This window comes from Strigops habroptila, chromosome 5 (genome assembly GCF_004027225.2).
Source record: "Strigops habroptila isolate Jane chromosome 5, bStrHab1.2.pri, whole genome shotgun sequence".
Classification (NCBI taxonomy): domain Eukaryota; kingdom Metazoa; phylum Chordata; class Aves; order Psittaciformes; family Psittacidae; genus Strigops; species Strigops habroptila.
The window spans coordinates 25,401,351-25,428,073 of record NC_044281.2 but is presented as its reverse complement, the minus strand read 5'-3'; the positions used below and the strand labels follow the sequence as shown (position 1 = coordinate 25,428,073).

At 43.3% G+C, this 26,723-nt stretch overlaps 1 protein-coding gene across 2 annotated transcripts; it reads left to right on the top strand.

The window, feature by feature from the left end:
* Positions 1 to 4,084: 4,084 nt before the first annotated feature.
* On the top strand, positions 4,085 to 26,723 carry LOC115608362 (dual specificity phosphatase DUPD1-like). Of its 2 annotated transcripts, none has more exons than XM_030487099.1 (5): positions 4,085 to 4,155; positions 6,790 to 6,996; positions 10,028 to 10,056; positions 24,297 to 24,517; positions 25,632 to 26,723. In XM_030487099.1, exons 2-5 carry the CDS (start codon positions 6,994 to 6,996, stop codon positions 25,856 to 25,858), a joined length of 480 nt encoding a protein of 159 aa, XP_030342959.1. In that variant the 5' UTR covers positions 4,085 to 4,155; positions 6,790 to 6,993; the 3' UTR covers positions 25,859 to 26,723. The 2 variants fall into 2 exon arrangements, with proteins under 2 accessions (XP_030342959.1, XP_030342958.1); XM_030487098.1 differs by lacking the exon at positions 4,085 to 4,155 and adding an exon at positions 22,986 to 23,178 and having other exon boundaries at positions 6,976 to 6,996.

The following is a 26,723-nucleotide window of genomic DNA, read 5'->3' as shown; positions in this document are numbered from 1 at the left end:
AAGGGCAAAACCATTTACATTCACTTATCTGAATTTCAGCCTTCATAGCATACAGCTTCCAATGCTCGATGCATGTTGAAAAAATGAAGAAAATTATGCATCAAAGAAAAAAGTCAATGGAACTGTAAATGGATTAATTCTGATATCTCAGTTTCTCCAAGACCAGAACAGCCAAAATCAGCACCGTAAGCACTGTGTGCTGTAAAGCCTAGCATAGTGCTACCAGATGACTCTACTAGAGTGGTTAAGATGGACAGAGTTTGTTCCTGGTTTGTGTTAATGCCGGAGGCAAGTTCAATAATTGTCTGTAGCTGTACAGTATGCTTGCATGCCCTTTACTTTGGAGTGTAACATAACCAGTTTCCTTGGTTTGGTTACAGTTCTCATGTGCATGTTCTCATAAGAAAAGCTTTCTGTGTTTCAAGCCTAGTAATGTGGTGAGGACAATTTCTTAAAAGCACAGGCATTGCTACAGAAACATTCCTCTTTCACTGGTCTGCTAAATACTACAGACCTACTACAGAAAGCTGGGACAGCCTGAAGACCCACACCAGCAAAATAAACTTCTGTGCAGCTCTCTCTGCAGTCTCTGGGTCAGCAAACCTACAAACCTTTCTTGCGTAAATATGTTTTCAGCAAGATAATGTATATCAATGCAGTATATTAAGGACATAAAAAAAAAAAAAGATGTCAGATCTTCAAAGCGTTTTGTAAGCTCATTAGTTCACTCTCCCTCCATATTATCCCAAATCAGTTCTGTGTAAGTGGCTTTGAATCATCCCTGATTTAACATCAGGTAGGAACTTCGCTTACGTCAATGGCTAGGCTTAATTGATACAAATTAGTTCTAAGCAGTTTTGAGGATGTCACTTTTCCTGTAACCAGTTAATTGGTACTTAAACCAATGTGATACTTCATGCAGCAACAGCTGTATTTGAAATTCATGCTACTACTCTGCCTGAAAATTAGCTTGTTACCTTGTGATGAACCATGAAGTGATAATCAAATCTATTTTTGCACTTTGCTACTGGTTTGATTTCTTGATTAGCTGACCTTATAAGCCTTCCCCGCCAGATTAAATAAATACATTTATACTTGTTTGCATTTGAAGCATCAGTTCTGACCATTTTCCCCTCTGCTGAGAGAGACTTGCAAGGTTCTTAGAAAACTTAAATAGTGGTAACTTGTGAGTTAAAACTCCCTTCCCAGACCGCCTATCCTCCTTAATTCTTGGAGAGGTTATAACATGAATACTGGTACTGCTTAGCACATATGGGAATGTAGAGATCCTTCCCTATTTCGGTGTACACGAATGTTTTGCAAAATATGCAGATTTAAGATCCTCTCAGAGGTCTATTTGATGGTCCAGATTTTCCAAGATGTTGCCAAAGAGAGAATGAGAGAAAGAGAAGACATTGTCATGTAAAAAGATCAAATACAAAATCACATTTAAAGCCCAACAGTGCTAAGACAATCTTTATACCTCACAAAGCAGCAGAGTGGTGGAGGAGGAGCTGGGTTTGCTTTGAAGTTCTCCATTAGAATTAATAAGGATTTATATGAGTTAATATTTCATTATAATTTATACTTCATTCATGTTACAGTAGGTTTTAGTCTGGAAACCTTTTCAAGACATGGCATTGAAAAATCTGAAATTCACATGAGTGAAATAATGCATTTTAATGGCTTTAGGCTGGGCAAAATTAGACACATGTGAGCAAGATTAATGGACACCCCCCCCAGCAGGATAATGCTTTGCATGCCCCTGAACATCTGTCCCACAAAGCCACAGCTGTGAAAGCTGCTCCTGTTGTAAATTAGTACCTGCTCTCAGACATACTGCTCATCCTGGGAGAGTGCTGTTTCATCAGGGGTAGAGAAGAGTACAAACCTAAGCTGAGTCAGTATAGCATCTATGCCACCAATGACATGGTAGTGATCTTGTACAGCAAGGCTTACGTATCCCAGTGGAGGGAATGAATTAGTTGAAAACTCTTTTCAAGGGCACTGGCAAATCACAGAAGTGTTCTTTTATCTGTGCAGTTAGTATTGGCTGTATTTCCTGCCTGGCTGTATTTTGCTCCCTTCCTTATATACAGTTTAAATTTGGCTCCAGGTCCGCTCAGGTAAAAAGATTGTAGTTAACATAAGCAAAAGGTCTGCTCAGGAAAATATTCCAGTCAACATAAGCAAGAGTAGTAGAATTAGTCCTGTAACTACTCAAAACAGAAAATATTGTCTGCTGTCATGTGCCAGGAGGAAAAGGGACCTTCTCGCCTGTCACTTACACTACCCACATTTAAGTCGTGATGTGACTTGACATTAGTGTTTCACTGTTTTCCGTTATCAGTGGGAAAACTTGTATTTCAAATATTGGTTTGGCAAGTTGACTAAGCAACCAAAACAAGAGAAAAATACTGCTTCACCAGTGGCACTTTCTTCAGAAAATGTACATCTGTCAGCAGGACCTACACAACCCAGGAGACTAAAGGCACTGAATGTCAACTCCTAACTGAGGGAGGGACCTTAGAAAGATATTGAAGTACCTAAACATAGGCTGGGTACCTGCAGAGTAGGACAAAGCACCTACGTTCATGCAGCAGTGCCTGCATGCCCTCCGAGGAGCCTGCAGGAACTGTCAGTCCTGGAGATCCCGCCTGACCAGGAGCTGATTACCTTCCATCTCCTCTGAAACAGGCACATAGGCCTTCCTGCCCCAGGCTTGCCTTGTCATGGGGTCTTTCTTTAGTCTGTTCTTAATTCCTTTATCCGTTTTAAACTTTTTCTATTTGGTTTTAATGTTTAGATTAAGAATGCATCTGATCAAAGCCCCCAGTAGAGCGCATGCAGTTCAGGAATGAGCTCCTCCTGTGAGAAAGGACCATGCCAGAACGAAAAATTGGATCTCCTCTGAAGACAATCTGAAAAACAATTTTTTATTCTTTTGAGAGCAATTTTCATTGAGATCCAACTCCTGAGCCACCTTACCAAGTGGGTAATGAGGACTAGCGCCAGCTCAGCAGAGGCTGTGAGTGCGTGTCTCTGAGCAGAGAGCACAGTGAAAGGGACTGTCCCAGCTACAGCTGACATACATCTGCTTAAAGCAATCACAAAACCACAGTGTCGCCTGAAGTGAGCCATGTAAAATTCCACTGGAAATTTCCCTTAATTTTATTTTCCGGTACAAGAACTCAGGGAATCAGATGAAGTCAGTAGAAGCCAGGTCTAAAACAAGAGGAGGGGGTTTAGGTGAGCTGTGTAATGCCTTGCCACAGGATGTTGCAGAGGGCAAAAGCCTATAAATGTTCACAGGGTACCTAGAAAAGTTTATGGGACAGAAATACATTCAGGATTGCCAAATACTTAGAAACTCCCTCCAGATCAGGAAGCTAATGAGCTGCAGCCAACTGGAAGCTGGGTGAGTGTTCGAAAGCAGTGTAATTTGTCATATATGTTTGTGCGTTCTTATTTTCTGTAGGCATCCACTTACAGCCACAGTCAGGCACAGGATAGTGCACTCGATGGACCTTTGGTAAGGCCCAGGACAGCTGCTGTCATGGTCTTTATTTTGAACTCACCCCTAAGATAAGCTGTCCCCTCTTTCCCGGTAGCTTATTATTAGAACTGGGTCACATGAGACATTTGGGACTGCGTCTCAGTTGCGTTGACCGACATTTCTTTCATAGGGAAAGCTCTATGCTGGCAGGCACACCAATATAGCTTATGTGGGGAGGGGAGTAGCAGGGTTTTTGTGTAAGATTTGCTTAATGCAGAATCTTCATTTTCGTGGCTGTTCCCCATTGCATCAGGGATGTAGCGCTGAGCTAATCCGGGGAGGCGTCAAGGCGCATGCTGTATTTAGAGACAGCCACCTGCTTGGGAACGTCAAGCAGCAGCAAAGAGCACGCTTCAGCAAAAAAAAAAATATCCCCTGTGGATTCTGCAGCAGCAGCACCCAGCAGGCTCTCCCCTGCCTAAATCTGTGTGTGGCCACCAAAGGGATCAGAACCCGAAGACGGTCAGATCTTGTCAGCCCAGGAATGCTCTGAGCCTGGTGCTCCTTCTGCTCCAGGAACTGCCAGATATTTTGGACAGCTGTGATGTGGAATTAAATCACATGGGTGAAGAATGGCCTAATCTCTACATAGGCAATATGTAAGTGTTATTTAAGGCTGTGCTGTTCTGAAGGGCTGGGGAATACAGTACTGGTTGACATATGCTGTCCAACTACTTTATTTAGTTAGCTTGCTAGACTTCGTTGCCTTAAAATAGGCTTACAATTAACATAGAAGAAAGCAAAGAAACTATTTATTACAGAAATAACCTACAGAACAGAATAAAATTAATTAAAAAGAGACTAAGACTCTCTATTGCTTTGCATTATAGTTATTCAACATACAGATTTTATAAATGCTGCAACATTTACCATATAAAGCACAAGGCAGACTCATGATCCTGAGTGGCAGTAAAATTGAACTATGATTGGGTTTTACTTTTTCAGTTTAATTTTAACTAGAATAGAATTTTTCACAGAAAAAAAAGCATTCTACTTTTTGCTGTTTGTATCACAACTTGATTTGCAGTCGAAATTTCCGAGAAAAAATATACGGATGCTCTGAATGACAACAGACTTGTGTGGATGGTTGTTTTGCTCTGGAGCATGGAGAAAGCATGCAGTCATCTGCACTCAACATGCCTAGTGCCAAATGTTACGCCAAACCAAGTTCTTTCCACCACCAGCAGGTTGCAAACTTGTTGAAATATCAGTAATCAGTAATTCCTAAATGAGAGAAGCAGGAGGAACTAACGATCCTTTGGCTAATTGGGCATTACAGGCTAATTGTGGTCATTCTTTTAGCTATGAAAAAGCAAAGCCTAAAAATGATCCAGATGACGGGGAAATAACGTGCGTTTACAAAACTTGGTTTTAAAAATTACAGCCTGCTTCCTAATCTCGCTGTGGTTCTAATCAGGAGTGTCACACCCTGCAGATGAGCCATGTGCACAGCGGGGGGGGGTGGCCACCCACTGGTAGGCACTGGTGGGCACGCAGAAACATGATTGTGCTTGTCTGGCCTGGGTGTGGAAACGCAGAAGCCAGCAACATGCAGTACTTCAGTGAACTGCCTTGGTGATGGGAGTGGGAAACCAACCTTCGCCTTTCCAGTTAAATCTTGTAACTATACTTGGAAATTAACTTTTTTACTTTAGTAGAACCATTTGGAGAAATAAGGATTTGCAGAATTGAGCCCAACAGGTAGTAAAAGCAAAGATTTAAGACTATAAAAATCACTGAAATTGTATTGTCTTAACACCATCATTTCATTTTAGACATCCTTCTAAGTGCAGTTTTAAGACCTCCATTTAATCCCTGTGTATGTGTGTTCCAAATTATTCTTTCATATTTATTCTCAATATCATTCTGTCTCTTGGAGAAAAAAAAAAAAAAGAATGCTGGGGGGGAAGAAGTATAGATAGCAAGTGTGTACATGTAGTAAGGAAAAGATGAACTTCGAGAACATTCAGCTCACAAGAATAAAAATATAAACAGGTTTGTTTGCTAATGCTACAGCTGATTGCTCATATTGAACTTAAGTACGACGAGTTACAGACTGCAATCAGTGAAACTGGAAGTTTATCAAGTGCTATAGATAGAATTTTCTTTACTCTGCCAACATCAATAGACAAATATGAACAGCACCTGAGAATAAGCTTTCATGGGATCTTCCTGAGGGGGAAATGGGGAATAAAGAGAGTATTTGCATTTAGAGCCCAACCCAACACTCAGTGAAGTCAATAAACAGAGGAAGTCTCTACTACTGAGCAAACCCGTGCCAACATCAGGACTTGTGCCAGAGCTAAAATAACCTAAAGCAGTATCGTAAATTGTCACTGCTTGTTTTTGTGGAACAAGTTAAGCACAGTTTATAAGGAGCTACCTGGAAACCAAAGATTAATCTAGAATTAATGCTGTATTTTATAAGAAATATTTCTCCTCATTATCAGAAATTTGATGGTCATCCTTCTTTAAAGTAGTTAAATATCTCTTGTAAAATAAAGTAGGGATGGCTGACTTTACATGATATCTTTTGTGTCTTTCATCCTGGAGAACTTTGAAGTGGTTAACAAACCAATTATTAAATATTTATCTGGCTGTCAGCTATTGCTGCTACACAGGGCCAAAGCCAAGACCCTTTGGGTTTGAAAGGTAAAATTTTTTACAGTGATTATATAATAAGCAGCTAAGGGCACAAGATGTAGAATACCCTGCAGAAATCAGACTTCATGCTGATCTTATGCAGGCAGGTTTATCAACTGGAGTTTAGCCAGATTAGCAAGGCTAATACCACTCAATCAAAGAAACGTCATACAATTACAGGCTGAGGCAAAATGGTTACAGGCTATGCTGAAACCTGGGTGTGTTCTTTCGACATGCGTATTTCAAGACCAGTTGTAAGAGGACCTCAGCTACTTCATAAACTGAATTTCTGTAAGGTGTTTGGGCCAATAACTCCCAGTGACTTTATAGTCAGCTGGAGCCTGTAACACTTGTTAAATTTGCAGGAAATTATAGGCAGAAAACTGTCTCTACATAAGTGAAATAACTTGGAATTCTGCATTTCCACATATATTTTGCATATATTCAGAAACCACAACCTTTTACCTTTCCTACACAACATGTCTCAAAACATGGTGGGTGCCAGGCTCTGCAGGCAGGAATACATTACAAGGCAACAAAGCACCTTGAGTTGCTTTTTGTTGTGAGTTTTCATTTATGATTCTCCACAGCTCCATAGCCCATAACAAGGAAGACTTGAAGAGGTTTGATGTCACCCATGCATTGAATGCTGCACATTTCATGTAGGGAAGCAAAGGAGATCAAACATTCCATGGCCAGGGAATGCATTATGATGGAATACCCGCAGAGAACTTGATCGACTTTCACCTTGGTGCACATTTCCGTACTGCCTCTGAGTGCATTCACAAGGCCAAATGGTGAGTCTCTCTCTTGGTGGTAAACCACTGCTCTTACGCAGCACTTTCATTAAGCGATCACAAATTACTTAAGCAGCATTAACTAAACCTCAGTCAACCACATGGGTAGGCCTAATTATCCACTTACAGACATTGGCTCCATTGGCAGGTGGTAGGACAGCAGGATCCTGAAAGCTTAGGAGTAACCAATGTCTAAATCAGTGGCAAGGATCACAGTGGTTTACTGGAAATCATCAGTGTATTTCTGTAGCAGGAGAGAAAAAGAAAAGCAATTATAAAAGGAAATGATGCTGTGTTCTAGAGAGTGGGGAGAAAATTCTGAGTTCTCAGTCAGAAACCACTGATTTCTTAAGTTTTCAGTGTTAATTCATCAGCATACACAACACAAAAATTGTTCCTTTCAGGTTTGAGAAACAGCCAAAAGCTGCAAAGAGCTATCATAGAGACATGCCAATTGGCCATTTACAAAGCCTAATAGCATGTGTTTTCCACTCTTTCTGGACTTGGATCTCTAGTAACAAAAAGTGGTTCTTGATTTATGAAAGGGATGAATGTAATACCCTGGAGGCTACTTTATCTCAGCTGCTGTAAATTGGATCTCTCAGAGGTGAGATGAGATGTGAATGAGGCAGAAGTATGAACTTTGCAGTCTGTGACCATGGCATTATTCCACGCAACCTGGAACAGCACTACATGTATTTATTTCTATTTTGAAGGGGAAATCTTTGTTCACTGTATTCTTAGAAAAAGCAGATCAGCTTCCCTTGTGCCGGCTTACCTTATGATCTTCTGTCACTTTCCTCTAGGCAATGCTATCCAAAACGTTACCCAGTAGTGAGCAATTTTATCAAGCTGCAGGATTTACATGTTGAACTGAGATAGAGTGTACACCTATGTAAGCTCTAAACTCTCATGAAATAAAACAAGATCAAAGAAACAGGGAGGAACATCAGACAGACAATCTGAATATGAGATAAACATGAACATGACCTAAAACTTCGGCATCAAACCTAACTTTCCTCTCTGTTTAGGGGCTAGAAGGTTTCTGAATTCCGTATGCTCCAGTCACTCCTCAATCATTTGGTTAATGAAGGTAACAAGAGTACTAGATACTCCTCTAGGATACATTCCCAATTTGTTGTCCATTCTGCTCCTTAAAACACTTAGAACTCAACACCAGAAGAAAATAGTCCCCTGTTTAAAGTTAAAGCTCTTAAGGATATCCCTGGACATAAAAAGATGCTAACCTGTTTTGCTGCATTGGGATCAGCAAATGAAAAGGGAAAAAAACGTCATAGTCCAGCATGTACAAGAAGTCACCCATATGTGGGACAGAATTTTCCCACCCTGGTGACAATAGATGCTCAATGGGCAGGGACTTCCCAGAGGTAGCTTCCTCCTGCTATGCCTTCTGCCCAGCTCTGTCTAGCTTTATGCTTTATAAACCTGAGATTTATAGCAAATGTAATAAATTTTCATCCATAAATTAGCCTTCATTTCATGCTTAGAATTCCCCATTCCCATAAAAATTCTTTTTACACAAACATTGCTGTGTCTCTAGCACTGGTGAACACAGAAGTAGCCAATTTCTTTAAATTTACAGGGATATTTCATAAAGGAACTGGTCTTTCAACCTTACTCTGCTTCCTCAGAAGACAGGTTTCTCCCAGTACCCTGTCTTCTGACAATCTCTCGGAGAGAAAAGGGGACTGCAAAGATAAACTACTCAGACTTTTGAAATGACTGCCCAAATTGGCAAGTTAAGCTAGACGACCCTGGGGTAGTTCTCATCTTAAAGCAGGTCGTCTTAGAGCTGTAAAACAATTGTAGTTTTAGACTGAAGTCCTAGACATGCAGAGGTAAAATACCTGGGGAAAGTTGCTGGTGGCAATTCCAGCACCTCAGCAGAACTATGCAGCATTTGCTCAGAGCTCATTTGCCACGAGTGCATTTCCATACAAGACAATGCAGTGCAACAGCAGAACACCAACAGTGGGGCCAAATTAATCCTTGGGGAAACTCCCACCAAAACCAACGGTGCAACCCAGGGCTGAATTTGCCCTCCTATTTCCGAAAAGAGAAGTCTGCCAAGGACAGTATGGCCTAAGAGGAACACAGAGCTGGCAGGCTTTCAAGTGTCAAAATAGAACCAGCATTGCTGGCCACGTACATCCTGTGCTTTGCAGGCGAGACATAGACAAGAAAAACAATCAAGTTGCCTGGTGGAAAAAGCAGCTTCCCAGGATCGCTCTAGCCACGGTGTAATTGTGATCAATCCACATTGGCAAGTATCAGCTTTCCATGTGTGTTTCGCCTAATGCAGGCTGCCTGTGGAGAGCAGCTCAGGCAGGCTGATGCATGCTTGTTATCACCGGTGTAAATATCTCTGCCTTGTGTTATTGTGGCACAAAGCAGCTGGACCATTTGAAAACCATTTAAAAAGCACTATAAAATTAGGGCTCCAGTGCTCTTATTTTATGACTTTCATGAGCAGCCATTGCCTGGAGAGAAATTATCCTCTTTATTTTCAAGGCTAAAGGTTCTTTTATCATTCATCAAAATCGAAGTGCACCCTTGATAACACATTGAGCTGTTACTTATCTCGTACCAACTCTTTACCTTCTGCATAATATAATGTTTGAGATCTCAGTTCTTCACATACAACTCATTTCATTGTATCTGCTGTTGTTTTCACCAAGTGAATTTGCATAGTTTCAGGAGAGGTTAGCTGATGCACTGAAACATATTCTTTCCATAATTCCTAATTTTTTTTTAATTTCTAAAACAATAGCCTGGAGTGTTTTTGTTACCAATCCTTCTATAAAAATGGTCAATTACCTCGTCTGTCAGTGGATTTGCACAGGCCGATTAAACACTATAAGTGAGGTTTTCAAGGGCATGAATAGTACTTAGGTGCATAAGCTGATAGACTCCCCTTTCTGCCTTTGAAAAATCTCTCCCCCCGCCATGTATATATATATATATAAAAAGTCTTTCATAATTTTCCTTTTTTCTGTTCTTGTTTTCACAGACAGCTTCTTTACCAAACTCAGGAAAACGGTGAGTGAACCAAAGCAGCATGACAAAATGCACAGTACAAAGGGAAAGCCATTCTTTTCAGAAATAAAAAAGAACTGCAGCTATATTGACCATACTTAAAGCTCAGATTGAAGGGCTTAGGAAGAGACATTGCATGAAATCCTCAGCCACAGAGGTTGCGAGTGGGGAATAGTGAGACCCTGCACATCTTCTGCCCTGCAGCTCAGGAAAGCCACTGTTTTCCTCTGTGTTGCTTAACCTGCCCTAGGTTTCTGTAAGAGACTGGTCCCCTTATTACCCAGACATCAAATACAGACTGAAGATAAACATTTAGAAGTCATAACCCAAGTTCTGTTCGCATGGTTCCCTCTTCGGCCAGGATTTTATTTCCTCTGGGGGTAGCAGACTGCCTTCGTGTGCCAAAAGGTGGCATGCTTTCAGATCTCTCCAAGGGGGGCTGATGGTGCTAATAGATCCTGCTGTGAAAGCATGTGTAGCCATGTAGAGGAGCTGTAAAGTCAAGGTGCAGCATCCTACGTGGAGGAGATGTAACCAGCCAGAAGGCAGGCTGCGTGTGTGCAAAGAGAGCCTCGTCACCATGCCAGCACCTCTGCTAGCAGAGGGAGTTTAAATTTTTAATCAGAGAGGTCTTGCCTGTCGTCACCCAGTTTGTGATTCATCAACAGGATGCTTAAGCTAACAGAGGGATGAGCTGGAGTTACTTGGTAATCGCAATCGTTTACGATCCTAGGAAGGCAGAAAATGGGACAGGCATGATCAAAAGACCCTTGCAGAGTCTTCTGTCACCATGGATAAAAAAACCTGGGACAGACATATAGTAAGTCAGGATAAGAAAGCACCTCAGTTCTACAGCACATTTTTCTGTTCCAATAGTCAGCAAGTCAATAACCCCCTTCCTGTATCTGATGATCCCAGAAATACAAAAAAGGGATCAACTGAGCTGACCTAGCTCTGGGCATTTCAGACCAGATTTGATCTTTTGGGTTAGGACCAACCTACCCAATCTCAGCCATTACTTGTAGCAATGGTCAAGAGTAAGTGGCAGAAAAGCAGAGTTCAGTGCAGCCCCCTCAAGCCCTGATCCAGCACCACAGCCATGATATGTCACCTGTGCAGGAGTGTCCTCCCTTCTGAGCTGACCTGCACGTATGCTTGCTCCCTCTCAGGTATATACTCCTCACTCAGTAGAACAGAAATAGAAAATCTCATATACCCAGAACTTTCAAATTCCTGGGCAGCCCTGAATTTGTCTGTGTTTTGGGGATAACTACCTGTGCAGAACAGTTTCTTGCTGTTGTCTTCACTAAAAAAAGAGAGAAGATTGACATTTGAAGTTAATACTTCAAATTAGCTGAAAGGGGAGGATTTTCCTTTCAAGCATGGAAGGGGAACAGATGCCTATAGAGTGTTGTTACTCCCATACACACATACCTACTAAAACCTCAAGATGTAAAGAATATGTGCTTACCTCATGTCCAGAACAGGATTAAGCATACCCTGGCACCGCTTTGACTTAGATGATCCATTGCTGGAAGCCTGGCTAGAGGACCCAGGTAGTAGGGTGTCCTGGAAGAGGCAGACTGAAAGCCATCTTGTGGTGTGTTAAACCTATTCATTTTCAGGAAGGCTTAATCTACTTCTGAATAGCCGGTGGGACTCTGTAACTCAGAGGTGGGCAGCCAAAGGACAAAAGAAAGCTCCTGGATGTTGGCAATGCTCTTGTGGTGTTGCCAGAAGCTGCCAGAAGCTGCAGAAGCTATTACTCTCTTTCTTCACAAGATGAAGTTGATTCTGCTGCTAACCACATAACTAAACTGGGAACAAAGTCATTTTAGCAAAGGCAGCAATATAAGAAACAGTACCTTAAAAAGCCAAGTAGGATCAGAATCTTGAGGGAGAAGGCGTGAGGGCACTGGGGCCTGTGTTAGCATCATCTCAAGTGGCAAGAGTGTTTCTGCGCAGGTGATGGGTGTCCATATCATCAGTTGCTTTTCCTCACCATCAACAACAGCTGAAAGTTGCTTTAAACATTCTTCTTCTTCACTCTTGATCCATTGTCATTCTCGTCCTTGCTGCCACTGTGAAATGAATGTTGGTTCATACTGATAAATATATTCCCAGCCTGGGAGGCAGATGCTGGATGTTTGGTGTCCACGTTGTATAATTTGGTATCTAGTTATGGATATTGTGGACACCTCATTCATAAGACAGGTGAAAAAGGTGCAAAGGCAGGTTAGACCTGAAGGCCTGGCTAGTCAGTCATTCTCCATCAGCCCAGAGCAGAGTCTAGGGGAAGGCAGCATAAGAAACAGGACAACTGTAGAGTGATTCTTCCCCTGTCTATCTTCCAGCTTTTAGACTTCAATAGCTTGGCTGCTTCCTAAACTTCATGATGCTTTTAATTACTGCAGAATGGGCAGCAGAGCTGTCAAAAGAGAGTCATAGTACAAAACCCCTTAACTGCCGCCATCAAGCACCTTGCCTCCATCAGCCCCAGGGAGGCTGGCGCAGGCTGTGGGGAACAGAAGGGAGGCTGCAGGTTGGGTGAGGAATCTGGCGCTGCGGCAGGAAGCACGCCGGGGCCGCGTTCCCTCCCGTTTCCCGGCAGCGCGGAGACACCTGGCGGGCAGCGGCGGCGCGGCCGCGACCGCCACCGGGACCCCGGGATCGGGACCGCCAGCGTCTGCGGTGTGCTGCCGTTCGGAAACAAGGCCTCCCGGTTCATAAGCGCCTCATGACCTCTGCAAGTTCTCTTCAGCTTTCTTTCAGAGGATGCAGGGGAAGCTTCGCACTAGGTGGGGAGGAGGAGTCCTGCCTTTGGTTAACTCAAAGCCCCCAGCCAGTCTGACTGCACTTTCCAAACGAATTTCCATTCTTGTAGAGGGTTTATTTCCTTTAAGAAAAGTGGTTGAAGTAAAAGCAGCTGGGGAGAGAGCATGAACAGCATAGACTCCTCCATCCAAGCCCTCCTTTAGAGCAGCTCAGTCCTGGCAGTGGAAATATCCCTCTATGAGACCTGTGTGACTGAAGGGTCAGTTTTCCCCTGGGGAACAGACAGGAGACACGCTGTCTGAGGTGACCACTAGCCCAAAACCAGGCCAAACTGCAGTGTGTAGAGAAAAAATGAGCACTCGTACAAGCTTTTTCTTATATAGAGAACCTGCATGGAAAACATGGGATACAGTGTCCATCATTTTATGTATACACCCAGGTCAATACCAATTTAATTTATCCAGTACATTTCACATTTATCTTCCGTCCAACCAGTGCAGTTTCTTGTCCATTAGTAGCAGCTCCCTTTAAAGGCCAGTCATGAGTATACTATTTTTAAATCATTCAAGATTGCTTTCTTCTGCCATCTTCTGGCAATACGAAAAATCACAGCGTTTCAGTAACTGCTGGTCTAAGGCAGGGGTTGTCAGTAAAGGCAGTGTTTAATAAGATCAGTTGACATAATTGGGAAAAATATAGCCTTTCTTGCACACTGAAAAGCTCATCTAATTATTCCAGCTCTACCTGTTGATCTCGTAGCAGTGGTTCAGTGGTTATCCCAGACCAAAATATTATGTTTCTTGAATGTATGTAACGGCAAAGGAGAGTTGCATAACATGTGAGGCTTTATCATTTTATAACAGGACTTCATCAAGTACACCTTAAATATTTTGAGGAGAGTCCTTTTTGTCAGTTTTGCTCTCAGGTCCTTATAGCTTCTTGACAAAAGACATTTTTGTTTCCTATGAAACCACAGGAAGATCTCATCTGATAGCCATGTAAAGCTTTTCCTTCTACTGCAGCAACTATTTCTATCTGATCTCTCAATGCAAACATCACAAATCGTGCCAAAACACCTTGCTTTGTTTGCTTAACACTAAAATAAAACATTTTCAGTATTTTGTTAAAAACACATATAAGATTTATAGAAGAGTAAATTTTGGTTCCTGGGTTTTTCCCCCCCTTTTCCTGCAATCACACAGAAGTTCTTTGTAAATGACTACTTGTGATCCCCACTCTCCTATCACAATAGCTTTTCCCACATAGTTGTGCTAAAAATATGAAAGTGATATATGATGATTCTATGAATTAAAAAAATAAAAAATCCAAAAGGAGAAAACACCAATATTTTCCCTTAAAATCTACTCAAAATGCAGAGCCAGTAAGAAAAACTATGCACAAAATTCCAGCCTGCAAAGATAACACTAATAAAAGCTGTTCAAAGCTTTGTTCATTTTCACTAGCACCAGCAAGAATGACTGCTTGGGATGCCAGGTATTGGAGAGAAAAGATGTTGATGTTATTTATAGCGCATGGGTGGCTCCCATTACCATTGTACCTGAAAAACTCACAGTCCTTAATGTATTCCTGCTTACAGCAACTTTTACAAGCAGAGAACAGCCTGCCCAAGGCTAAGCTGGAGGCACTGAGATTTGCTTTGGGAAAATGGACTGTTGCACTTGCAGCCTGTTCCCAAACTGTCTATTATAAACCTCCTGCAGCAGGCACAACCTCCAGCAAGGCTGCAGCCCTCCCTGCTACCTCTGCTTGACTTTCCTTGGGAGCCACGAGGCTGTTGCTTTGCTCGAGGCTCTTCCTTCCTCCACTGCCCTACCAGCTTTGGCATCAGTCTACAGCCTCACCAAACCTCAGCAGGAAACAGCATCGGAAAAACAACAGCATAAAACATGACAAGATAAAGGTGAAAAGACCCTCCAAAAACTTGCTGGCACATAACAATCCTTGCTCCTGCCCGCCTGACCTACTACAAGATGCAGGTAGCATCAACATGGTATCTGGTGAGTGGGGCAGCACCATGCTGCCGGCTCCTCACAGAGACAGCACAGCAGAGGGCCTGGTGGGGAAACTCCTTCCCACCAGCTAGCAAATGGCAGGGCAAGCTCTCCCAGCGACTCTCAGACTGGACATTCCATAGGGCAGCAAGAGCATCCCGCTGTCTGCCCTTGGCCCCTCATTCGTCACAGCCCAGAGAGGTGGCTGCACACACCGCTTTACCCACAGGCCCTGATGAGGCAGCTCCCTGGTTCACTCTGGTTTACCTGGCACCCCACACCAGGGAGGAGCAACAGGAAAATCACCCCCACTTTTATTTCTTCAAATTCAAGATGAGAGCAAATAGTCATCAGACACATAATCAAAAGTTTGCAAGAGAAAGTAAACCTCAGTTCTAGGTCTTAATATCTTCTCTCAGTTGTTCTTGTGCACCTCGCCAGTGGTCAATTCCTTTGAGACATACAATCATCGTACTTAAAAGATGACTTAATTGAAAAACAAATCGTGATTTTAAAGTCAGCAATTAAAAAAGAAAAAAAAAACTAAAGGAAAACTGGTCCACTCTGCCCCAACAAAGCTGAGAGTGTCCCTTGAAATCTCTATGATGTGCTGGAAAAAAACTTAAGTGACAAAATAGATCTTCCTCTGTAGAGTTTTGAAGTCTTTTTGCACTTGATTCCACTGCAAAGAATTTGTACAGCTTTGTCAGCCTCAGAAAGAGGTGTCATTTTCGTATGTACCCTTTCAAGCGAGGCAAGGCAAGGAGAGCACTTCACTGCTTATGTTAAAAGTGCAAGGAGAGACAGACAGCTCAAAGACTGAGGATTATCAAAACCCCGTTACTTGTGCCTTCAAATATTCTGAAATCTTACAAGCTTGACAGCATTTTCAATTTTGTATTGACAGCAGCAGTTAGACAAAAATAATTTGAGGAGTAAATCAAGGAGAAGAACCCCCACCCCTTAATCCACAGTCACACAAATCCATACTGCCTGCAGAATGGCTAGTGCTTTGGAGCCCCTTTTAATAGCAGTATATTAACATCCTTGTTTGTCTTTCCTGAAGCTCGCAAGGCACCCCTTCTCCCCCTACCCCTCCCACTCCGAGTCTGGTCTCTTTGACATAATTCGTATCAGAACTGCTCGTAACTTACACCTATCGACAGCCTGTGACACGGATGAAATCTTGGCACAGCGCTGGCTGTGACAGCACTCACTGAACTGTTATCAATATCAAGGTCACTTTGTTTTTCTTGCTCTCACTGGAGCTCCTCTGCCCTGAGGGCATGGGCTGCCTAAGAAAGCTTTCTGTCTAAGCTCCTCACAAGTCACAGCCTCTCTGCTCCATTACTGGCATTACATAAGATTAGAGTGAAGTTTCTACTATTAGAAGCAGTTAGCTGCTTGCTGATTGTGTGCTCTCCTGATATAGCATATAGCACAGTTATGGCTGCTGGCAGCAGAACTTGGAACTACAGATATTTTTAATTCAGGGAGAAGCATGAGTGTAGTCGAGATGCGTCGAGAAAAACAGTATTTTTCGGGGTTTTAATTCCTAACTGTGGTACCCTGGACAGGAGGGCCCCAGAAGAGAATTAAAGGTGAAAGCATCACCCTAGGCTTGGCAGATATTCATCGACGAACCGCAAATTATGGTAGGAGCCTGTGGAGGGCAGCGCTGTCTTGCTGGGGATGGTGTGTTGAATAGCTCAGAGATACCAGCTGCTAAGGTAATACTCTTTTTTTTAATCTCCCTTGAATCTGAAAGCTGCAGATGTAAAAGCTGTTGTCCTGCCACAGCCATGGCCTGTCACTGCAAGCAGGACTCCCCGTTTTCCCACCCACTGCCCCCATTTTTCAAGCATCCTTTCCTGCGGTGTTAGCCCCGTGCACAGGCAGGTGCCTCTTCCTGGGCTCTTAAATGGGAGGGTTTGAGGGGTGGGGAGGCAGGGCGGGACTGTGGGGCTGGAGGCAGCACAGAGGTTCTCCCCCCTTGGAAAGGTAGGGTCTTGGGAAAATATGTGCAGATCCATTACATTGCAAAGGAAAGGAAAAGCTCTCCAGGACTCTCCACTTTGATGCTGCCCAGAATCCAGTTTCCCGCACAAGCCTGAATCCTGCTGGCAGGGCTGCGAGCCTGGCTCAGCAACCTCTGCTGCTCCTGGGGGCTTGCCTTGTCCAGGGACAGCGGTGGCTGTGTGACCTCAGATGGGGCTGCTGGAAAGAGCTGTGTGAGAGTGAGCACTGGGAAGCCTCACTGAGGCTCCCCACCTTACTTGGGAAACCATTTGAATTGAGACACTCAAGCTTCATCTCCACCTGTGTTACTTCACAGCTCTGCCCGTGCCTGGCCATGCATCCCCTTGACTTCCGACTTCACCTGGGACCTGCCTTACCATTGCCGGCTCTCCCGGCTATCTGAACCCCTGTCCTGCCCTCTGACTGCTCGCATTCCTGAAACTGCCTCACGTGTTCCTGCCATTCCCAGATGCACACCTCTCCCATGGGGCAGCAGCAGGCTGCTCCTGCCCTGCAGCAGCCCCTCCAGCCCCAAGGGCAGCCCTGTGGGGGAGCCCGGAGGGCTCATGATGGAAGGAGTCTTTTGCTCTCCAGCCCAGCTGAGGCTCCTCACAAGCAGAAGTTGGTACCTTCCAACTCAGTTTGGAGGAGTCAGAGGGCCCCATCATAAATGTACAAGGCCGGATGTGAACAGAGGTGTTGGGAGGGAGACCAAGCAGTGACGAGGTGTGAGGACTCAGATTTTCTCCCACCCAGTAAAACACGGCTGCCAGCACAGGGCGAGGGGCATCTGTGAGCTGAGCTGAGGGGGTAGCCACAGAGGAGGCATGCAGGGCTGCTCCTGCTCCTCCTCAATGTTGCGGTTAAAGAGAGGGCTGTGTTTTCCAGAGCTCTCGATCTGGCATCTTTCCCAGGTAGTAAATTCTCTTAAAACCCGAACCAAACAGAGCTTTAATTGTATATTCTGCTTTTCTCTTTACTCTGGAATAATGGCAATGGCATTAATACAGCGCTGCATTGAACACGTACCCGCACTGAGGCCGAGGGACCGATTCTGCTTTCCATTATTCAGGGGCTCTGCCTCTGGTGAGGCAGATCAGGGTTTAAACAGCGAGCAGGAGCAATGAACTTCTACTGTTCCCTGCTGTTTGAATGTGGGCAAAATAAAAGGCCATAATATATGATGCAGTCAGCCAAGAAAGCAATATTCCTCTGCCATGTGCACGGTCTACACTGAGACGAGCCCAGGATCTCATTTCTAAATTCCCATAGGTGCCTCATTTAAACCATCAGCCATAACCTGCTTCTCATTTTCAATACCACTTGGTATTAGAGCTGCAGTGAACTGGTGGTGAGAGATTCTAATTCCTGCAAACAAGCCCCTGTAGGCTTGCAAGGAAAACAGAGAGTTCCCCTCTCAGTTGCCTGCTAGGTTCCCATCTGGCTGTTTTAACTTTGCTATTGCTTTTAAATGTGCCTGTTTCTGCACACAAGGCTTTCAGCTCTACCTCGAGAGACTCCTGGGTTCTCTTAGCATCAAATTCTGACCAAAATGTAGAGACACAGATTGGGTCTTCTTAATAAAAAGGAAGATCAGATTTCACATTACAGTATCTGAAAGGTTAATTCCACTTACATGATCATTTCCCTGTGAACCACACTTCTTTCCATCTGGATTTTTCCATCAGGAGGACAAAGAGCCATAGTGTTAAGCACTACCTGGGAGAAAAGAACAAGGAGTGTAAAAGATGAGTGCAGAGATGCTTGCTGAGAGAAGAAAAACAGTAGACAGCAACTTCAAATGCAACGAGAGGCTGCTGTTTCTTTTTCCATGTTAATTATATTTTCATCTCGAGCTTTGGTATTTTGAACCATTTAGTTTGTCAGGTTTTGATTCGGGAAATTTAGGATATTTGGCTGCAGGAGCTTTCTGTATCATGTTATTGTTAGCTGGTGTTTGTGTTATTCTAGTAACCACAGGTCCAAAATTAGTGCCCTGCTGTGCCCAAGGCTATCAATAATCTCATGTAAGACCTTGTTATTGAAAGACGCCTGCCCCTATCCAAGCTATCATCATAACCACAAGCAGAGCTGTGCCAGCTAGGAAGGTGCTAGCAAAAGGGCCAGAGGAAAGACGACTTGGGGCCTACCTAATGCCCTGACACAGACTCTTCTTGGGACTTCTGTAATTTAACCTACGGCCCAGTTCAGTCTTCAGGAGACAAGGTAACAACCACAGCAAAATGGCGAGAGGCTTTCCGCCTGCCACAGAAGTGAAACTTAGGGCTAGCTTAGGGTGGCTGCTGGGTTAGTTTGTGTTCATTTTTAGTTAAACAAAACATGTTTTTCTCAACCAGGAACAAGCCACTTTATCTTGTTTTAATATTTTAAAAGATTTTACACAATGCTGAAGTAAAATTCCAAAACAAAAGTAACTTTGAATAGAAAAATAGAAATGGTCGTTTTTCTTTAGCTATTTCAAACCTACAATATTGGAGTGTTTGCTTTTTTCACAGAACTTTGCCGAGTTTTTTTTCACTGGAATCTGCAAATGCAACATAAATCTGTTAAATGCTTTAGCCAATTGAAGTCAGTGGGGGTTGTGTGGTTGCTTCTTTTCTTTGCCAGAAAAATATTCAGTAGAAAACAGCAATTGTTTCCAGTGTAGGAAAAAAAGCCTTGCAGACTGTAATATTCAAGTGGTGGGTAATATCAGGGAGATACAAAGCTCAACTAGGATGTTGCAGATGAGGTCCTGGAATGACCCAGCTGCATGCAAACAAGGGCACGGACTCACCCACAGCCCTTCCTGGGTATCCCTGCCAGCCCCCCAGCCACCTGCAGCCTGCACCTCTGGCCTGGCTCTCATGCCCACCAGGGAAATCCAAGCCCCTGTGACTCAGGCTCCACACCTCAGACCCATTTGAGGTGCAGTTTGGGAACTGATGTGTAATGGTAGAACTGTTTTAAAGCTCGTGCTACCTTGTATTTTCCCAGGGAAGCCAGGAGAGTAATACATCTGGATTGCCCTTAAAATCCCTATCTAATATCAAACGCCTCCTATAGGTAGAAGGCTTTATTTTTTTTTTCTGATGTTTTGTTTTTCACCAGGAGAAAAAAAAAAGAAAAAGGAAAAGTGGAAAGAACAATCTAATGAGATGGTCTTTAGGTACTTCCAGGCTACAGTTTAAAATGAAAGTAACCCTATCCAACTTGCATGGTCTAGTTCTCTGCAGAAAACATTATTGACCTTGTAAGACAGAACTATTTTTTCCTCCCAGTTACAAGGGCTCCTGCCCTCCTGCAGTCACTGGCTATTTCCAACTAGAGCAGCTTCTGGGAGCCACCCAGAGGGAGAAGCTTAGAGAAATGTAATCAGTGGCAGCACTTTTGCTAGCTTTGCAGTATCTTACAGTAGAAGAGGAGGGGGGGACACACTTTCAGCAAAGTCCCTGTCCTTCAATTAAAAAATTCATATTACTTTCCTCATTAGTCCAATCATCTGGTATAGCTATTTCCAAACTTACCCCAAAGGCCCAGTGGAGCAATTCAATTTCAAAGCCAGCGCAGTGCAGGACTGAGCGGTATGCCTAGGAGGAGCTATGCTTCTTGGTGTTGACATGAGGAGCTCACTTGTCTGGCATTAGTCATGTGAAGCGAATGATGTTGACGCATGTTTTGGAAAGGGGATTGCTGAATGAAAGGGAGCTCTGTTGCAAAACACCTCCCTGGCTGCAAAGGCTAGAGTTCCCTGCTAAGTTTCACCGGCACCAAAACCATTCAGTTCTTGGAGAACCTCCTCAAAGTCAGGTCTTTCTTGAACAAAAGGCCTCGCAATGTAATTCTCTCTGCTAATCATCCCTTTCCCTCTCTCTGCTAATCATCTCCATTCCTGCAACTAGCTGACAAGGCTGCAACAGAAGTTTAAAGCAGCGGGGCCTAGGAGAACTGGAAGTTTAGTATCCGTCTGCTTACCTCCACAACTTCAGCCTTTAAGCATCTGCAGCAATTGAGAGTCAGCCACACTCCTTGAAAACGAGCCTGCGGTCTTATGAATCTCCTGATGTGGAAGCTGTATTATCTTTTTCTTGGTTTCCTTTTACTGCTTCAACTTAACATTCTGTGTCGGTGAAAGTACAAACAGGTCATCATAACGATGCTGGCAGTAGCTCTTGCTCATAGTGCATGACTTATGCAAGGCAGTAAAATTTGTAGGGCAATGCACAATACCTTTTTCTGTGCTGTTGTTCACGCTAATCTGTGCTGGGATTGCGCAACATACTCTCTTACCAAAGCTTTTGATGTTATGTTATCTGCCCTGAAAAATTCGTAGGCTTTTACCCTTATAGTCCTTTATACTTCCCTGCCTTTTCCTTCATCATTAAAAGTAAAACCAGTCAGGTTTTTTCCATCTCTCCCATCATTTTTATTGTGTTTTTCATATTTTCCTTATTAAGTAGTTACCCTAGGGAGACTTCCTTTTTATTGGAACATACAAAAAACTATAAGTGCTCTTAACATTTGTGGGGAGGAGGAGGGAGAAGGGAGCAGGGGAAGCAAATTTAGGCTGAGGTCACAGAAATATATATGGTGTGTTCAGTAATATGCCTTGCATCATCTGTACTTCTTTTTCCATAAGCAACAAGATATTTTCCCATGCTGTCTGCCTATTCCCCAAATAAGCATATGCTGTTAAAAACAAGGTACCTGGATGTTTGGAGCAACATCCATCTGGTGGCTGCTGCTGCCGGGCAGGGGTCAGACTAGATGACTTCCAAAGGTCCCATCTGCACTTGTTTTCTAGAATTGCTGAGAAAATAAAGCCAAACTGTAGATGCAGGCATTCAGGCATTACAGTGAAAGCTGATGCCATGTCAGAATAAAAACTGGCCACCCCACTTTGAGAAGAGTTCTAGTATGGCCTTAATACCAACAAGCAACCAAGGAAAGTTCATCAGTGTTCTCTGGGGGTGAGAACAGCAATTCAGGATAGTGAAAAATGCTCCTAACGTCTCAGAGAAGGGACTGCTTGGATATCTTTGAACTCTTGCTCTTGACTGAAGCTCTGTTTCAGGCTGGTCCGACCAGCTTGAGCTTCCTGAGTCTAAATCAATAAACAACATTGCAAAAGGGATACCCATATTCTACTCCACGATCTGTATGGGACCAAAGCAGTCCTAGATGGGATTCTCAACAGGGTAACAAAGCCAGAACTTTCAGCTCTATAATTTCCCAGAATTGAGATGCTCTTTTTTCTCACATCCCAGGCAAGGGCCGTACCCCTTAGATGAGAGAAACAGCCTCTCTCTGGAGGCAAATAGCTATCACGTTATTTATACAAAGTGGAACAGCTCCCAGAGGAGAGACTGAGACAGACAGATGCAAGTATACCAGTATAGCTGAGTGTTCAGGGGTATTCACCTGAGATAGAAAAAACTAGTTCAAGTTCTGTCCATTTATGTATGTACAGACACATATATAGATATACATATATGCACGTGAAAATCCATTTATATATATATGTGTATGTGTATATACATGTGTTAAATACACCCCATAAATGAAAGAAAACTGTATGCACATACATTTTATATATGTATACGTATACACTATATGAATATATGCCTCACATACACATCATAAGATTTCCGCCTTGGCCCTTGGAGCTTTGTAAGTATACGTCAGTCCAATGATTCCTTCTTTCAAAAACTTCCAGTTTTAACCAGAATCAAGTGTGCACAAATGCTTCAGTAACTCTCCAACACGAAGTACTGGAGCTTTCCTGCACACACTCATCAGCACTATAGTGACAGAAATAATACCTGCACCTATGAGGTTCAGCCAGTGCTGCATTTTGGTGGCACAGGATGTTCTTTTTCAACAGCATTACTTGTCAAGAAATTAAATCATATTGTCTGACGATGCTGCTTTCTCAGGGTATGAATTACATGCCTGTAGAGTCCTACCACAGAGTCAGGCCTGCTCTCTGGATGCTTTTAGCAACACCTGCAGGCCCTGCTGCACACACTAGTTAGAATAATGTAATGCTATTTGGAGGGTAATGGGCAGGACTACTTTCTAGGGAATATTATTTCTGTATGGAAATGTCCTCTTAATTCGTTTCAGAAAAGCTCTCTCTGATAGAGCCCAAGAGCAGCCAGATGCTTCACACCAGAGACTCTTCACCTCCAACAAGCAGTGCAGGGAGCACTTCCTATGAAACACCAGCGCTATCAGACCTCCAGAGGCTCTTTTGGTTTAGAGGAGGGTCTGATAATCATGTGGACCAAGTCTGGCCAAATATTTACCTAGGAGATGCGTAAGAACCCGTGGTCCTATTGTTAAACTATTCTTGGTCCCTGGGAGGGGGAGGAAGGGGTGTGGTACACTGGGGAGCAGCTTTTGGGTCTGCAGGAATGTTTTTGCTATGCAGGCTTCCAAAACTGGTATCATAAGGAGTCTGGATGTCATGAAAAGCACGACATACAAAATGGTGACATACTCACTGCATGTCGGAGTTGGGTTTTCTGTATTGTGTGTACAGCAGGGGATTTGGCAGGGTAAGAATTATTTGTACTCTAGACAAAAGTCCATAAAAAAACCCATCTCAAATTGGCGTAAACTCTGAAATGCACTATCTGCCCTGGAAACTGTGCTCAAAGACAGCAGACAAGCATAGTAGCCCTCACATTCAAATAGGAGTAGCAGGATCAAGAGCCAAATGGAGGAGGACCTAAAGGAATTATACAATAGGGATTTTGCCAGTCAAAATCCAAACTTTCTTTCAAAGATGGTAAAACTGAAAATATCAAACAGGAATTTTCATGCAAATACCTTATTCTTGTGACAACTTCCATTTATTACCATTTCTTTCTATTTGGATTGCTGCAGATAACATAGATCATCAGCTCATTTTTCCCTCCTCCTCATGAATTCATCAGTTAAGGATCACAGTTTTGTGGAATAACTTCAGTCCCAGTTTATGTTGGGCAGGGGGGAGAACCTGGCTGGTAAACATGATGTGAAGTAGGCACTTCATTTCTGAACCAGGAATGCAGTGCTGCTGCATCTGTTCTCGCCCTTGTGACCCATGCACACTATGAATGAGAGATTAGCTCTAGATCTTGCCAAACCACTGTTTGAAGGAAAATCTCAACCACTTTATACAGTAAGCCATGTTCCCAGGCATTAACTGCTGGAAGGCATTTTCTTAACTAGCAGTATCCCACTGGCAAGTCTGTGGTCTTGCTGCTCTCCACACCACCATACCACATTTTTCAAGTGTGAAGCACTATGGGCTTCTCAATATTTGCTACTCTGTAAGCAAGACGCAGTTCCTGTATCCTTCTCTAGTGGGAGCAGGCACTAACTTTAAACCATGCTATTTTAGCAGGATGTTAGGAGTGTTGCCAATGAGCTCTTCACGTCTTTAAACAGGTGGGCTGCTAAGAGCAAAACTACTCTTCAAAGCCTCAACATTACTCATATCCTTAATGCAGCAGATGGGCCATATAACATCAACACAGGAGCCAAATATTACGAAGATCTGCAAATAGAGTACTATGGAATAGAAGCATTCGATGATCCTTCCTTTAATTTAAGTATCTTCTTCTACGATGCTGCCAATTTCATCGGAAAAGCCTTAAACACCTCAGGAGGTAAGAGGGAGGCAGAGAAGCTTTGGAAGAAAGTTTCAACATGAGCCAAATGGCATCTCCTTGCAGTAACAGGCAGCCAGCAAAGCTCAGATTCACCCTGCAGTTCAAGAAGATACAAGCAGAACTACTGCATGGAGGGTGGAAGAAGGGCGCCTGTGCCACACACTGCAGGGAAGGTGGCCATGGCCAGGCACCTGGGGAGCTGGGGAAGGCTGGCTGCCCCAAGCCCAGCCTGGTGGGAGAAAGTGAGATGGAAGGGCAGAGGTTATGGCACTGTGGTGCTCCCCCATGAGCTCTATTCCTGCAGGAACTGGAAGGATCTGTGTGCCTCCACATGCACGTCGCACCCTGGCAAGAGGCTTCAGTCCAGCGATCCTGTCCTACATACCGCAGCCCTGCTCCTGTTCCTGCCGCACTCAGCTGGGAGCAGCAGCACTTCAGTGCTGGCTTAAATGCTTCACATGCTTAAGTGCTTCACAGAATTGGAGCTTTATTCAGACTGCCTATTAAGCTAGAGAAGCAGCAGAAGTTAATGAACTAAGTCAAAAACTACAAGCCTGACCCACAGCCTGCTGAATTTTTGTCAGCAGAGTTTGGATTATGGCTTAGTTATCATAATTTCCATTTGTTCCAGAGTTTGTTCTGACTCTGACTGGCTGCGAGATCTGCTGCTTTTACTAGAGCGCTTTATTAAATCCCCAGTTATAGCTCACACTGGGCTGCTGAGATACAGTAAATTATGAGTCCATTTTTACAGGCAGACTATCTTACAGAGTTTATGGGACTTGCCAGTGATCACAGTCGGGGCTGGGCCAAAATTTTCTGCCAAAACTGTTGAGTTTTTTCTTTTCCCACAGAAAACTATACTAACAAGTTTAGTCACAGAAAGCTTCTCCTTTCACAGAAAATTGTAGCTATTTTAATCTGAGGCCTAAATTAGATGCATGAGGTCAGTATGAATTGCCTAAGATGTCTGGCATGATCTTATGCTAATCCTCCCTGTTGTATCCGCTAATTGTCACTGTTGTTTTCCGGACTTGTTTCTAGTGGTTTTTATCCTCGCTTTAGAAATGTTAAAGGCCACTCACCTGCTGTGCCTCTTTTTTTTTGGCAGGTAAGGTGTTTGTTCATTGTGCCATGGGGGTGAGCCGCTCAGCATCTTTAGTGCTTGCCTTCTTAATGATCCATGAAAACATGACAATCGTGGATGCTCTAAAAACAGTGAGTGCTCACAGAGACATCTGCCCAAATTCAGGGTTCCTCAGCCAGCTCCGGGACTTGGACATTAGACTAAACGAAGAGAGAAACGGAACCAGAGCATCTGCTACCAAAGAGCTGTAAGAGAGCATTGCTGAGAGGACAAATGTTATTTGAGTTTCCTGTATCTCTGTTTAATGAATTGCATTTGTAAACTGAGAATGAAAGTTTATGATACACCAGAATGCATGTTATTACTGAAAGTAGATTTTACTTGATCTGTCCATTTTGCAAAGCCTTCCAAGATTGTACTTACAATCGGTTGTGTATTGCATCCTTCACTCTCCACCTTAAAACATTGCTCTCTGCTGGTAAAAAAAAAAAAAAAAAGAAAAAAAAAAGAAAGAAAGAGAAAAAGATATCGGGTTCCACTTCAGAAATAGCTGTGTTTCAGCAACTAGTAAAGCTCATATCATTTTATGAAGTGTTAGGCTATTTGAGGTGAAAGATGCCATATTATTTATGCTATGATAATGCTTAGAAGTTTTCTTCTGAATGAGCGCCCCACACCTCTTTGCTCCCCATGTCTAAAATGGTTGATATTTTGAGACTTGAATCTGGTACTGGTTAGTTCTTCCTTTTACGATTGGTGGAGCCCCCGAGTTAGTGGCAAGAGGCTGTTTAAAGGCAGAGCAGCTGGGAAACAACACAAGCCACGCTAAGAAATTATTCTAGGTCTCTCTATAGTCTGTTTCCTTTGACTGTTCATCAGTTTGGGTTTGCGGTTTCTTTTTTTTTCTCTTCCATGAAATGCCTTTGTTTGAGAAGCCATTCAAATATCGTTAATCTTTCCTGGTAAAAATCATCCAGAAGATGCTGTGGAAAACACTTCCAAAGATGAAGAAGGTGGATTCCCAGCTGAGGCTCCAGACAGCTGCATGGGCAGTGGGAGGGGGTGAAGGAAAGCATCTGACAATGGATTTGAATGTAGCCCGAATTTGTCTGACAG

What these genes read in the sequence shown, in the direction of transcription:
- LOC115608362 (XM_030487098.1), top strand. Translation starts at nt 23,021, where the DNA reads ATGCTTCACACCAGAGACTCTTCACCTCCAACAAGCAGTGCAGGGAGC. An exon ending in AATATTTACCTAGGAGATGC is followed by an intron (nt 23,179 to 24,296) that starts GTAAGAACCCGT and finishes GTCTTTAAACAG; the next exon opens with GTGGGCTGCTAAGAGCAAAA. An exon ending in AGCCTTAAACACCTCAGGAG is followed by an intron (nt 24,518 to 25,631) that starts GTAAGAGGGAGG and finishes TTTTTTTGGCAG; the next exon opens with GTAAGGTGTTTGTTCATTGT.